Source organism: Wyeomyia smithii, chromosome 2 (assembly GCF_029784165.1).
Source record: "Wyeomyia smithii strain HCP4-BCI-WySm-NY-G18 chromosome 2, ASM2978416v1, whole genome shotgun sequence".
In the NCBI taxonomy this organism is placed as follows: Eukaryota; Metazoa; Arthropoda; class Insecta; order Diptera; family Culicidae; genus Wyeomyia; species Wyeomyia smithii.
In genome coordinates, this window is record NC_073695.1 from 216,571,384 (window position 1) to 216,587,423 (window position 16,040).

At 39.9% G+C, this 16,040-nt stretch overlaps 1 protein-coding gene across 5 annotated transcripts in view; it reads right to left on the minus strand.

Moving 5' to 3' along the window:
• Positions 1–1,810: 1,810 nt before the first annotated feature.
• Positions 1,811–16,040, minus strand: part of LOC129721060 (receptor expression-enhancing protein 1) — a 62,605-nt gene continuing 48,375 nt past the window's right edge. For 3 of the 5 annotated variants that reach the window (XR_008727337.1, XR_008727335.1, XR_008727338.1), the window contains one exon: positions 12,535–12,693. Coding sequence is in view for 1 of the 5 variants with exons in the window: in XM_055673184.1 (XP_055529159.1) it covers positions 3,083–3,169 (87 nt within the window). In the remaining 4 variants the exon portion in view is untranslated. Of the gene's footprint in view, positions 3,170–12,534; positions 12,694–16,040 lie in introns of those variants that run through there. The other 2 variants (XM_055673184.1, XR_008727336.1) reach the window with 2 other exon arrangements.

Here is a 16,040-nt window from a genome sequence, read left to right on the forward strand (position 1 = left end):
TTGATGAAACAAATGTCAAGGCAGCATCCGTTCTCGTTCGAATTGTTATTAATTCGCTCGAACATTGCGGCCTTGTTGTATCCATCGAGAAGGTCAAGTACACAAGCATGATAGTTGTAGCGATTTGGATTGGGATAAAAGAATTAGAAAGGACTCAGAATAAACTTGACAAATTAAAATTCCCGATAAAAACAATCTCGTCTTTAAAACTGCGAAGAACAGTAACGAGTACACTTGAGCGGGTCTTCGTTTGACCATTTCGGGAGCCTCGATGGCAACGGAAAACCTCATACCCGGCTACGAACAGGTGAGATAATAGAATAAATTCATCATGCCAAGTTTCGTCAACCATCCGAGAAAGCGAGCAGATGATCATCGATGCATGAATTCGAATAAAATCGTTGAAGGTGAACCAGCTACAAGTTAGAAATGATAGTGCCGTAATTTCAGAAGTTTCGACGAGCAAATCATCTCATTTGAAATACAAAAGGCGAGTCGAGTCGACTCCGGAATAGGGCCTATAATATATTTACACGTTTAAGTTAGAATTGTATTCAAACTTAATAAAATGTTTTGTAAGACTGGCTTTTTTTTTCAATGTTTCTTTACGGGCTTATAAATAGAAATAAAAGTCAAACATGTCACAATCACCAACTTTCACGGAAAACCCTGATTTTTTTATTATTTGAACGTTATATTCCCAACGAATCGTGGTAATTTTTAAAATGAAACTCTCCAGAAACAAGTGTCAAGTCAATTTTGCGTGGTGGAGTTGCATTCAAATTTGAGAAAGTTAAAACAAAAAAAATATTATTTTTCTTTTCCATTTGTCTGAAAAATTAATAAAGATAGCCGATATGTAATTTCACCAACAGTCCCAACAAGAAGCTCAGCTCGAGAACTACATCGCCAATACGCTTTCTTCTATCATAGCCCACATCGTACGTGTTTTCTTCATCACCTGGCGGGGTTCACTTGAAAACGAAACTGCCCCACATTGGATGTCCGGTTTTTTCGCCTTCACGACCGCAAGGTATTTGCAGCTGGGTGCAAATGTACGACAATCTAATCCAAGTTCGAGATGTGCATATCCGTTTCGCGCAGTGCGTGGAAATCCTACTTTCGAAACCCATTCCAACGAAAGGAAATGGCCAGACGACTGGTAGTGGCAGATTGTCCAAACTGGTTTCGAAAGCAGGAAAACTGAGGGACTATCCTGGTTGCGCTTCGGCTGTTCAGATATTGACTTGCAATGAACCAACTCACCTGAATAACGCGCACCCGGCATGGTTACTGCCGGGAGCTACCCAATTCCACCTGTTGATAACCTACCCAGTAGGAAGTACAAACAGTGTACTGCAAGAGAGCTATATTTTTATTCGATCCGCAAAAGCCTTGGACTATATTTTTGCCATCGTTGCTGCCGCATTATCTGCTTTTTATGGAGCTGCTCTGGAGCCAGTTTCGCTCTGGAAGCATGACAGGTAAACAAGTTTTCAAATCTAAACGACCGAAGGTGGAGGAGCCATCGCAGTGAAGCCGCCTGCAATCGTGCGGAGAAATGAGAAAAAGGAAGTGCGAAATAGGTTAGATATCGACGGCATTCACTAATGCGACCGATTGCTGCAGCAGAAGTCAAAGATGCTTGCGATTGATTACTTTTTAATGTATCGCTTTCCCCCCGAGGGCTAGTAGGATATTGATCTCAAAAGCGACTTGTTATCAAAACGCAACCAACAACTACGTAACAGAAGCAAAGAATGGGGGAAATTCTCTTATTTCGGATTAGGATCACCTACACTGCCACATCACTTTCAACGTTTATTTTTATCACTTCACTCCCGGAAATGTGCATGCAAAAATGAGTCCAGGATGTTACAACTTTACTAAATAAATCATACATAGCGAACTGGGCCAGTCTTCTGACTGCGTTTTTCGTTTTACAGACAAACTTTTCTTGAGCATTTTAAAGAGCTTGAAGCAAACGTAAGTTTCGAAAAGAATGGGAACTGTTTTGGCGAATAGTAGAAACTTGGGTTTTTTGTCTTCACAAGATATTTGTTAGTTTAAAATCTAGTAGGTAATTATCGTCAATTTATGCTCTCATGGACTGCTTCATGTTATGCCAAGTTCTATCTAACTTCTCAATAGCCCATACATACACTTTTAAGTACAGTGACGTCAAAATGATGAACTTGGCCGTTTTAATCCGTTCACTGATTACGTTATACTTTTTGAATTTTACACCAAACAGCTTCAGCTATATGGTAACATCAATCAACACGCAACATACTCTAGCTCGTATCTGTTTTTTTTTTGCTAAATTATCCTACATGCAAACTTTACATTTCGTTCGATATGACTTGTCGTATGCATATGAAATTGAAAAATTATTCCTAAGTAAACTGTAGTGCGACGCAAAAATCATGAAATAAATATAAAATAATATACAATTGTGTTAGCTGTGTGCGAAGAACATCGTTAGAATTAGTCGAGGAAGAGATCACAAAACGGTGTTTTCACTAGTAGCAATATTCTGAGCTAAGACTTGTTCTCCTTGATCCTATCAGTTCTACTATCTAGGGCTTGCAGTAAATCATACTGTTTTTTTTTTTTCATATTTTCTTTCCGTTCACACTTTGGCTTTCTTAAAATAGTACTGCTTATAAAGTCATTTTTGGGTAAATGCTTTGATCATCTTGTTATTTATGTTGCTTTGTTTGTTTCAAGCTGATTCAGTATCTTAAATCAGGAAAAGTTCACAAATTTGAATATTCATAAATCTGTAACGTTTAAATGTTATTAGTAGAAATCACTTTCATTGATTCAAAGCAATAACAATTGGGTCGCTTGTAAGCTCTTGTTTACATTAATCATTCCGTTTGTCATATGCGATTTGTCACATGAAAGTTTGTATATTTGTTAAAAGCACCATTCGAGTTGTAACTCATTTCGTATTGTATCGTAACAAATAAACTTAAGCATGGAACATAAAAATGAAGGACTGTTTGCCACTCTGTGGTTCACATTGTTGATTAAGCGACCTTCCGTAAGCTTTTATTTTGTGGAACAGTGAACAGTTTTACTTTTCCGTCTTCGAGCGAGTTTTGATCACCTTCTCCGGCTTCTTGGAACGAGGTAATGTGGTGCAGCTAGTGGACATTTTTTCCTGGAATTGAAATCATGATTATTTTTATTAGATGGTTAAAGAATATAATGTGAGTTAACATTAACTCTGATCACTTAGAATTTTGTTTTGTATTGCACTACACAGCAGATTAGTTACTCGAGCGTCAAATCACGGATGTGTCAAAGGAAGTAAAAAAAAGCTTGAAAAACCAAAGAGGTAACACGCACAGCACCTGAATTATTCTTTCGACGCGATTATCATGCTGCGCGCTTATTGTCGCATTTATTAAGAAATTGTTGTACAATTGTCCTGATAAAACAATTATGATGCAAGACATTTTACTAGGTTATTACGCGTACATGCACTTTCGCTCAGTTACCGGTTTATAATACTTTTGTTTCTCGACTACTCAAGATAAATATCACGATGGTTGCAAAACTTGGTTGTTATGGCCATGCAGTGAGCGGTCGTTAAAAGTAGGATCATAAAACTGTTTTCCAACCGAATAGTATATGGCAACTAATTGATAGCCACAATAAAGCTTCTAAAAATAATAAACCATTGCCACACAAGTGATCGGTGGAAGATACGCCGGTCACTTGACACCGGAAGTGTCATTATGACAAGTTTATTTGGATTTTGCCAGATTGTTGATTATGTAGAGTATCGAACGCCTTTGTCAGTGGTTTTCTTCGGCAGGTTTTCTGCAGCAAGCTTATGCAAAAACCTACCGAAGAGACAAACAGACAAACCTGAAATGCTTCAATGGCAACATGATTTCCATTTCAGGTCACATTTGCGGACAAAACTTTGATATCAATCGAATCAGCTTGATCCGCTTTTTAATTAAAATCGGTGTTTGAAAATACGGCTCTGATGAATTCTCTAAGTTATTATAGACTTCCGAAGTCATAATCTTGATAACTATCAGACAAACTTTGAATCGCGCACATGGTTAAGACGAGGTGATGGACTTTCCTGTTTGCTGTGCAACATCACTCTTGAGGGTGTAATACGGAGGGCGGGCATCAACGCGGGGGATACGATCGGTTTATCTTCTGAGCTTCGCGTATGACTTTGATATCATAACACGTAACTTTTGAACGGCTGAGATAACATACACCTGACTGAAAGCCGAAACCGAAATCAGACTGCGAATAAATTCGTCGAAAACGAAATACATGCAAGCGACGAGTTCCGAGAGGAATAACACCAGCTTCCCAACTGAGTTCTCTGCCCAAGTAATAAAATTGGATATATCGAAGTTACATAGTGCTGGTTTTTGGTTGTAACAAACACTATAAAACTTTGATATAACCAATTTGGTTACTTGGGTGTACACGGTGATGAGCTTGAAATAGTCGACGAGTTAGTGCATTTGAGAGATAGAATCCTTCATATACGCAGATGAATTAGGCATCGAAGGATACAATCGCTGCAAGGAAAAGCCATTTAATTTTAATTAGATCGAGTATATTGAGAGTTTTAAAAATCCAGTTCACAATGTCAGAAAATTTCACTAATCCAGAGTTTGTTTCATCAACTGGATGTGCAAAAGGAACAACTGGGGTTTTAGATGTTCCTGGCAGTGCTGGGAACTCCTTCTGGGACTTTAAATTTGCAAGCCCAGGAGGAGTTTGCTTCGGTTTTCCGCAGCATTTTTAGGTTTGTTTGTACCATTCATTTCACTTTGAGAAATCTTAGGACCTTTTCGGGGAACCAGGATTGGCGTACGATGTTCCCGCTGGTAAATCGTTAGAATCGGTTTCGTCAGAGGACAACAGATCAAAAGGGTTTGATGTAACGGGAGAAGTGGTAACGGTCTTCTTCAGCATGTCAGCGTAAGAACGCTTCAAACGCTCTTTAAGAGACCTCTTTATTTTATCCCTGCGCTGCATGTACACCGCACATGTCGAGAGCTCATGCTGACTCTCCCCACACTGAATGCATTTTTCCTGCTGGCAGGCCCGGATTTCAGGGGGGGCAAAGGAGGCCCCCCTAGTCCTAGGGCGACCTTTTTTTTTGCTCGTCACCTTCCAGAACGATACCTCTAAACCTTTTAAAAAAGAGGGCCTCACAAACAAATTTGCCCCGGGCCCCACAGCGTCTAAATCCGGCCCTGCTTGCTGGAATCATCCGCATGATTCTCCCCACACTTGCCACAACGTGCCTTATTGCAGCAGTAGGCGGCGGTGTGGCCTAACTGCTTAGAATTCAGGCAGTTCATTCATGACGCGAGGCACATATAATTGCACAGGGAGACGAACCCAGTGGATCGAGACGTGGTTTGGTAGTGCTGACCCGGCGAACGTAACTCGAAACGAGTCTGACGGAGTGTATACTTTTTTGACACCGTTGATCGATACTGACCGCAGTTGTTTGCAGTCGAGCACCTTCACATCGGGACATGTGTTGTTCTTAAAACACCCTTTAGCACTTTCCAATATTCACTCGACGGACAGACTCGAATCGGTTATGACACCGTCGATCTCCACGTCTCGTGCGGGTATGTAAACGCGATACTCGCGTGTGAAGAGCTCAGAGCAGGCTATATCGTTGGCCCGTTTCAGGTTACTGACCACGACACGGAGCTTGTTAGGTCGGACCTTGGAGATCTCGGTCACGGCCTTGTACCCCTTCGTCAGGTCTTTGGAAATTTGTAAACTGTTTCGATTTCAGTCCCGCCTTTGGCCGAAAATAGACAGTATAGCTGCCCTGGGCTCCGTCTGGGTAAAGCCTGGGGTGAGGGGGGACTGAAGAATGAACAGGGGAGGGGGTAACAGAAGAGTCTGAGTCAGGGGGGTTCGGGGATGGTGGCGCGGGAGGCGAGGGATCTACATCCATCGCGCTGAATCTAGCGCACTAGCGCCGACAAGAACACGTACCTCTTTACTTCTTTCTTCCAGCAGGGTTGGTTGTCCGACCGTTCGAAGCTGCAGCCGTTACAGCCAGCAGCACAAATACAGCCACCACAAGCGAGCCGGGTGCGAGATCACTCTACGCAGCGACACAACTCAACTGTCAACTGTTGGCCTTGAACACGAATTATCTATTCACTGTGCGCAGGTCAAGCTGCAGCCGGTATCTTTACAACAATACAGCCGCTGTAGCGAGCCGGGAACGGAATCGTAGCGACACGACACACTATCTAGTAGGCCTTGAGCGCGGATTATATACTCTTTTGTTTGGCTATTTGTACACACGAACCGGATTATAATCGAACGACCACTTCGCACGTCCGTTTCTGTCGAATATTCGACGCGGAATGATTTCCCATATATTTGTACATCCGTAGAAGTGAAACGAATCCGTAGATCTGTAAAGCATGGTGGATGATGCTTGGACGCTATTACATATCAATGTTGCCAACTATAGAAAAGGTCGTAAAAAATTACCCTTCACATGAACTGGAAAGCTTTTGGCCTGACTCAGAAATTTCAAAAAATTCATGACATGTTATTAATTATTCGTTTTTTTTATGATTTTCAAACCCCCCTCCCCCCTCGTAACATTTGGTCGCAAAACTTTAACCCCCCCCCCTGAAAACAAAAACGTAGCATTCGAATTACCCCTCCCTTCCATCTCCGGTTCTGAGAAAAACGTACAAAAATACTAGACTAGAGAAACATTTTAAAAGGTCCTATCTGATTTGATCGATTTTTTGATCGATCACTTTCATTCAATCACCTCAACTTATTAAACACCTTTTATGACACGTTATTTGCACAAGTGGATAGCGGAGGGATCACTCTAGTTTTCTGAATGAAAACCACGGTTGGGAGAGCAGCTAAAGCTGAACCATTACCAAAATGAAAAGACGCTCCGGAAAAATGATGAAAGCGGATAGGACCTTTTCATATTTGTCGTCAATTTTATTCTCCCGCAGCGCTTGTACAACAGCGAGTGTGACATTGAAAGCAAGTGAGAGAAAACGACGGCTGATTTTACATTGCCAGACTTGTTATATACGACAGTGCGTTGTACACGTTAAATTTAAATTGCCCATTACTGAGAGAAATTTCACCTTTTTGTTGTGAAAAAGTGGCACCACCTATTTTGAGTAAATTTCTTACCCATTTGATAAGTAACAGCTACCAATTAGTCTTTTTATAAATTTTAAATTGATTTTCAAAAATTGAACTTTGAGCTTTGTGATGTATCATTCTAGGGAATTTGCATTTAGTCACGCTTGCTTTATTTGAAATACATTAAGAAAAACATATACTTTGCGTGTTAACAGACGGAAAAAAGAAAACAAGACCTCGCGGAGGAATTCCATCGTCGCAAAATCATTGATAGAACAGCTCCCCTCATAACTAAGCATATGTCTACTCTAAGGAATATCAATAGACTTGGTAGTTGAGCTCGTTAGAAATCATCAAGGGGCCATCCACATTCCACGTGGGCAGCTTTGGTGGATGGGAGTGGGGCTTTGGGTAATGTCCACGGTCCATACATTTTTTTAAGAATTTATATGGGCAGTTGTCCACGGTGGGGGAGGAGGTGGGGTCAAAATCGTTTAAAATCTGTCCACGTGAAATGTGGATGGCCCCTAAGATGTTTCAGTTGGATCAGTTTCAACTTAGAACGGGTGTCAAAATCAAGTCAGTTTGTTGTATGAATTATTGTATACTATGTACTATAAAATGTTGCCAAAAACGGAACCCTTTGTTGCCACAATCGGAGTGTGCCAAAAACGGAGCATGCCAAAAACGGAACATGCCAAAAACGGAAACATACTGTACCGTCGGCCGGGGTGAGATTAAGCCACGGGGGTGATATTGAGCCAAAACGGGAAATGTTTGTATGTTAAATTACTTGAGATTTCCAAAACCTAATACCTCAATTTCAATACTTTATGAAACATGACATATTTATTCACAACTTCAAATGGAATATAGATAATATCAGTAAAATGTTTCACTTAAATAATGTTTCAAAGTACAGGGTGAAAAACATGCGCAAATAACGTCATCCAAAAATGTCCCAAGAAAACCAACCCGATCAAGAAATCACATCAACTTACTGTTCAGTTGGTACGTTAGGATGTCGTCTCCAATGAGTTGAGGAAATATTATGCATTGAGCCTGTGCCTGCTCAGAAAATAATGTTTCTCCAAACTGTACACTTTTTGAGCCCTTTTGGGGTGAGATTGTGCCAAGCTATATTAAACGGCACAGTGTGCGGAATTCACATTCACGACAAAATTATATCAGTATACACCAAAACACTTGCATTGTTTACATAGAGTATGTTTTTTAGCATAAGGTATGTTGTCTAGCTATGGTATTCTTTGAAATAATGACTAAAAGCTTGAGAAGCATACTGTTCTCAATTATTAGATGGAAATTTTCAATGATTGATATTACTTATGGAATGTAACAAAATTTTGTACACGCCAAAATTCATGTATTTTTAGCAAAATTATAGTTTATTGTAACTTAACCATATTTGTTGTAGTTGTTAACAAAACATTCTAGAATGCATTGGTGTATTTTGGATCGAATTCTTCGCTTAAATGTGTGCGTTACAAGCTTGAGCACAAAAAAGCATCATTTTTTGGCACAATCTCACCACGGATGACGGTACTTGAAAAAATCACCATGTCTAATTAAATCATACACTTGTGACAGCATTTAATATGATGTTAACTTCGCTCTGGATTCTCTGGATCTGGGATGTCTTCGGCTTCGAAGGGTTTGTGTTTTGGTACGAGAAAGAAAGATGTTCTTACGACTTCACGTGATCTATGTCTGTAGAAAACACAGAAAATGTTCCGAAATTTGAAAAAAAAACTAATCCCAGCACTTACCAGCTTTGAAAAGAAACAAGTATCTTGTAATTTTCCCAATTAAAAGCCACAAAGAAACAACGATTTTTGTTTTCAAAACAGATTGTATGTTCGGAAATCCAAGCGATTGTTTGTGTAGCAGAGCATTCAGAAGATTTCAGAATGCCACAGATAAAAAGATTTCGACAGCTCTCGCTGCAAAACTTTGTGCAATGTTTTATTGTATTTCTAGTATACATTTTTGCTGTAGAAAATCGATCTTTTGAAATAAATGCTACGTCGATTTTTATTAAACCCCCTCGCCCCCCTCCTTGTCCCAGATTGTCACTTAACGGTGATATCCCCTTCCTACGTCATTTAAGTATTGTCCCAAAGCAATGGGACGCTAATATTCTCGGCACCAGGGGTGACACTCGCTCAGTCAGCAAAAATAACTCTCACAAGCAGAGATGCCAGAACTTTTTCGAAGATTCTACGTTTTTTTTCTTTTTGGTATATTTTCGAACGAAAAATGAAAATTTGTATAAATAATCAAACGAAGGAGTTACATAATTTTATTGTCAATAACGATGAAATCACGGGAGTGTTTACTTCAATTTATTAAATATATTTCACCCGGGATAGCATACTAAAATAAACATAGATTACCGTAGATATATGAGTAAATCTGCGGAGAAATCCGTAGATCTAACAAACCTGCACAAGGCAGTGTGTATTGATCGAAGCATTCTAGTCAAAGGGATCGCAGCCCTATTTAAACTCTACACGTTTGACAATAGAATCATTCCTTGCTACTTCGCACATCGATTCTGATCGACCATTTCCGATTACGCTGAAACTTTACACACTTGTTCCTTTTTGTTAAAGGATTGCTAATTTATGATAAGTTCTTTATGTAGACTCGCGACTGCTGCTTCAAAAGGGCCTATTCAAAATGGTGTCTGATAGATAAAAATTTCTGTATCAGAAAAACGACTTGTATGATTGAAACGGTGTCTTCAGCAAACTTGTAGGTAACAAAATTGTAGTTCTAAAAGAAAATATACACTGTAAAATTTTGTTTTCTGTGCCAAATCTTCCGAATTGTCACTAATTATTAAATATCGGAATCAAAATCGGAAATGACATACCAAAAAAAAAAAAAAAATTCACCTATATTCCATGGAATGTCTCATTAAGGCAACATAACGGGGCTTTATTTAAACAAAAAACAAACCGAGGTTGCCGCGCAGCAAAAGTTCCATATACTTATCACTTCAGTCGGGAAGACTCTTCACTCATTCAACATAAAAAGAGATAGCATGTTACAGTCCCCCTGATTCTAGTGCTCTATTTTCTAAGCCTAAGTTACACCTTCACTGCCCCTGTTTACATTGTAGACGTAAGATGTCGTACACAAATTACGTAACGCATGAAGAGGGAGGGGGTAGGGGGTAATTGAGACAGTTGCGTAACTGCAAGTTTTGCTCAAAACTGAAAATTTGGAGGGGGGCAGGTTTTTTTCAATGTTACGTAATTTTGTGGGGGGGATTCATATCGAAGGTTACTTATTATTGTTACATAGGGGGAACGCGTGTTTGTTATTTCAACCCAAATAATCATATTGAGACAGAAATTCAACAAAATGGTCTACTAATTTCATAAAGATTGATGTTAGGATAAAGGCCGCATGGATTTTCCTGCTCTTTACGTGTTAATTCATCGAAAAACCGCTACGCCAGTTTATGCAAATAAATATGCATTTTTTTCGCAGATTGATGGCATGCCTTGGCGTAAAAAAATGCTGCTACCTACTCAGCAACGAAGTCAATCCATTTAGTATCACAAACCGTGAATCGGTCAAACTTCAGTTCCTGTTTTCAGCAGTTTCATTTGTAGTGCAGGGTAGGGGAGCCATTTATGGCAAGTGCACCAGTTATGGCTATATCGCATAAGCGCAATGGTACCAGTTATGGTAATGCTCCCTTTAAACTCCATGGGCCATACCTGGTACTTCTTCCCTATGTATTTTAGGGCAAGAAAGCTGAATCAACAAAAAAGTGCATTTAGGCCATTTTGGCTCTTGCGTCAACTATGTCGACAGAGGCAGTTCAATTCTCGTTCTTTTTAGCATTCTCGTAAAATTACATACATTGTCTGATTTGCTACTTGTATTGTTCTGGCTACCATAGTCTGCGAAGCGTTACTTTTCTAATATCAAACAGAGAAAACGGCCGCTGAAAGGCATCGAGGGTTGAAAAAAGTTTACGAAAAAGCTGTTCCAAGTGAAGAAACGAGCAATGATTGGTTTCGACGCTTTAAACACGGTAATTTCGATACTGACGACTGTCTTCGTGAAGCAAGGCTTAAAACCTTCGAACACGCTGAATTGCTTGATGTGGATCCATGCCAAATGCAGATACAGCTTGCTATGGTATTAGGAGTTACCCACCACTGCCTGTTTTAGGAATGATTCAAAAGCAAAAATCTTGGGTCTTTATTATTGAGCTATTGAAACTAAATGGAAACATCACTGGGAGACGGTATAAACTTTAATTAATGCGATTAAGCCGAGAACTGCGCGAAAAACGGCCCCAATACGAGCAGAGGCACGAAAAAGTGATTTTGCTGCATGAGCAGTTGAAACTTACATAGAACCACTCAAATAAGAAGTCCTACTTCACCCGCCATATTTCTCATGTACTGCGCCGTCCAATTATTATTTGTTCCGTTCGATGTCATATGGTGTGGCAGATCAGCAGTCCTGCTTAGGGATGCCAATGATACACTCTTTTTTTTACTATCTTCTAAGGATATGTTTTCTGTTGCTGTTTGTTCGTGATACCTATCCGCACTGGCAGTCCAGTAGTCACATTGAGAACGTATTGGCAACAGAGCATCACAAAAGAAAACGAAAAATGTATCCGTGTGTCGATTCGACATTGTTTTGAGGATGTCTTCGGGATTGCGAATGTAAAAAGGGAAGAAGTTTTTTATACAGACGTTCATGTCCGCACTACACAAACAGCGCGTTTCGGTAACATCCCGAATTCACCGGAGACATTTTTTCTCTCTCTTTTTTTATTTACCTATGATAGATGTCGTGTGACGGCTGTTAAAAAAAGGCTGTTGGAAGAAGAAGCGTGAAGACTGCGGCACCTTACCGACAGCCTTCGTGCAAAGAAAAGCAAACTCGGCAATAGAGCGGCTGTGCACTGAAGGATGTGTTATCACACACCGAATGTTATCACTTCCGAGCAATGCGCGTGATGGGTGTCGCGTTTTTCAACAATTGCCCAGAAGAATATGGCATCGATTACACACAATAGCAGTGTTGGAATTGTCAGCAAAATATCAATTTCAAATGCGATACTTTTTCGCCTCTGAACTTTCTGTCGCTCGTTTCACACGCTGATAAATCCCGATTGAACTTCGAGGTGCATGAAAACGAACTTGCATGAACTTGATTTGCCGCAACTCACCGATGCAAGGATACGGAAACAATCATATCGTTTTTTCTTTTTATCTCTTCATATCACATTCGCTCATGATATACCGAGAGGACATATCGTAAATGAAATAGCATGAAATGATTCGTGATCTTGTTCGACGAAATATCGATCTTTACCCGCTCTTCAGCCATAACTGGGTACGATTACTGGTTATACATTTCATTTACGACAAGTGCAATGAAGGTGCTGATGGGTGGTTCTAATGTAGGGCTTTTATAGTAGTTGCATATGACAGCCTAAGCAGATAGCGAATTTCTTTATTTCACTGCATCAGGGAAAATCTGTCGAGGAATAAAGAAACGACATCGCGATTTACGACGCAAGTATGAAAAAGGTTTCAAATAATTGTTTACGAATTCAGCACGTGCGGTGCTCGCTTGAAGCTGGCAAATTTCACAACGCAATGCACGATCAATACTGGGTCAAAATCGAGCGAAAAAAGAAGCGTTTTGAAAGTAGTTAGGTTGTTTTCAGGTCAAAACGAGGTGAGCTGGTAGAATAAACACGACTCATCTTTAAGAAGCTATTTTGAAAATGCTATTCTGGGAATTACTTAATCAATGGTGTCAAATGTGCATATAGTAATAAAAGTTCGAAAGTCATTTCTGTACGCTGGAATAGGGTTAATTATCTATCAAACAGATGAAAAGAATAAATGTTTTTTTTTTCTAGCAAAGCATTTATATGCTATAACAACAGCAGCTTAAAAAGGTTAATGAAACGCACGGCAATTCAATGGCATGGGTTATCATTCTTTTCTACAGCTTTTTCGATTTTAAACCGTTTACATTGGTTTCGATTATTATCCATTCCTCAAAAACTCGCATCCAATTACTGTCACAGCCGTAAATGCACCTCGAATCTGCAAGACTTCCAAACAACTACTAACAAAATCCTCACCCGAGCAGCGAAGGAAAACAATCACCTCTAGCGAATAATGAATAGATATAAAACAAGCCTAGGATGCGTTGACATCGTCGTTCCTTCCCCCACACATTCCCACTCACCGCACCACACCTCTGCTGCTGTTCAGGCGACATGATTTTCTCCTGTTGGTATCCTTTCTTCCCGTAACTACCGGCCTATGGAGAGACAAACGCAACGATCGAATCGCTTCTCAGAGCTGATGTAGTCTAGTCATGTGTTTGTTTTCTCCCAGAAACCTATGCACCCTATCATCATTTCATCATGAGTTGAGAGGATTCGAGTTTAGTCCCGGCCTGTACACATCGTGAAGTGCACATATGATGAATAAAGGGCTATTCCCACTGCTTCCGTTCCGGGACCGGGCCGGATCCGGGCCGTGTCCGTGTCCCGTCCGGGACTTTAGTGCATTCACACTGCGCCGTGTACGAACCGTGCCTGCGCTGCGCTCTGGCTAAGAAATGTTGATGTGTGTATGTGAAAGAACGTCTTTCTCTTTTTTTCATACCGCAGCTCACTCCGCGCGAAACATGTCACTACAACATACACGCATCCACCCGAGTGCCTTCCGTGCACTCTCCGGCCAACACAAAGTATCGTCGGCAACGATAGTTTTTCTCTCGCACTGCGGCAGCACGACGGCAACTCAACGCTGCCCCGGTCTGGGCACGGCGCGTCGGTGTGAATGCGTTCATAAGAACGCATGCAATCAATCTCAAACGAGCCCGGACGACACACGGAACAGCCACGGCCCGGTCCCGGAACGGAAGCAGTGGGAATAGCCCTTAAACGGGCGGCTGAGTGAAACGAAAAATATCAAAACCGAATATCAATATGAGTTCGCGCGTTCGTTGATATAGGCTACCTATTCTCAATGTAGAAAAAGCACGAAGGCGACACGATATTCGAATCATTCGAATCCCGAGTACGTTTCGCTCGCATGTGAGATGGAGACAAAAGTATCCTCTACGATGCCAGCTGAAACTGATTCTCGTATGGTGTTTTCATGAACTTTAAGATCGAATATCCTTGATGATCTTCTTGTGCGAAGTTCTCTGGCGATTTTTCATTGCATTGAGCGATGAGTGAACTTTTTTTATAATGATTATTCCAACACTGCACAACAGGAATGAATTTTTGCGGCGATTGCTGCCAATGGACGAAATGTGGATTCATTATTAGCAATCAACAGTCGGCAGAGTGGCTTTTGCTTGGTGAGAGTCGTTGGGAGCGCCAAACCGCAACAATAAGCCGGGAATTTGTTTGCCAGTATTTTTTGGGATTCATGAGACATGCTATACATCGACTATCTTGCACAAAGTTAAACAATCAATAAACAATAACATTGTATGATATTGGGTCGATTAGACGCTTAGGGGAGAACTGTACAAAACGCACCAGTTGGGTAAAATGGCCCATGCTATTAAAACCCCAACATACTTACAAATGTGGCTTTAAATAATGAACTTATTCGTTTATTTCATATAAACACCGCTCTCCTAAAGTTCTCTTATGAAAAAGTACACCATAATGACTAAAATACTGGAAAAACTGTAGAAACGTGTGGGGCACTGCCAACCTGTAATTATTCATGATTTTTATTTAAGCTTTTACCACTAACTGACCTGCAATATATAATGAAACTGGGGTTCCTCTAACACTAACAATTATGGAGCTTATTAAACTATAAATGTTTCAATCTATTTCACTAATTCTTTTATAAAATTTACCTAAAACCAGTCAAAATTAAAAATGGGGTAGAATGCACTATGATGCGCTGTAACGATTGCTTGACAACTTACGCAAAAAGGCGCATTCATAATCCTACACATTTGATATTTGAAACAATATTACGCGTAAATTTTCATGTCAGAATACGATACAATTATTGTATTACAAGATTATCAAAAACTTAAACTCAAATTAATGAACCGTTCCCTAATATGACATAAACCAATTTAAAATACAATATAAAATATATTCAATTTTCATGCCTTCACCCTTTTCGTCATATAGTCGAGACACAAAAACAATCGAGAAACGCAAATGTCAGAAACCAAAAAGCTTCCTCTGGTAGGGATGAGCGATACCAAGTATCGACTGATGGAGTTTCGATACTTCCAGTACTATTGATATTCGGTTTGCACTTTTTTCAAATTTTAGTAAAAAATAACAAAGCAGCTCTCATTCCTGGTGCAATGCCACGCGATGTGAGATTCGACATGTTCAATATTGCGTGACCAACATTCAAAGCCAAAACGAACTCAACATGTTAGAGAGAACACGGAATAATGCGCATTCATGTGCATATTCATTTCAAGATGTAAATAATGTACAAAACAATAGCATGAAAACTGAGTAAATGCAGCAAAATAGTATTTAATACTAGGGGCAAGACACTGATGGTATAAATAGAAATATTTTCAATATTCAATATTACGATAAATATCGTTACATTTTTGGCACCTCTCTATCTATATCAAAACTTCTTGACATCACATTACCGTCGATGTGATGTCAATGTGATCAATATATATAAACCAATATCGTTTATTAAAGAAATATTTTTCATGGAAGTAAAATTTTCTATTTCCTAGATTTAATATATGAGATGGTTGACGGCATCCCAACAAACAATTTTGTTAGATATCGACTTGTTGGGCTATAGTTCAGCCGAAATTCACTAAATAGGCGCTTACTAAGC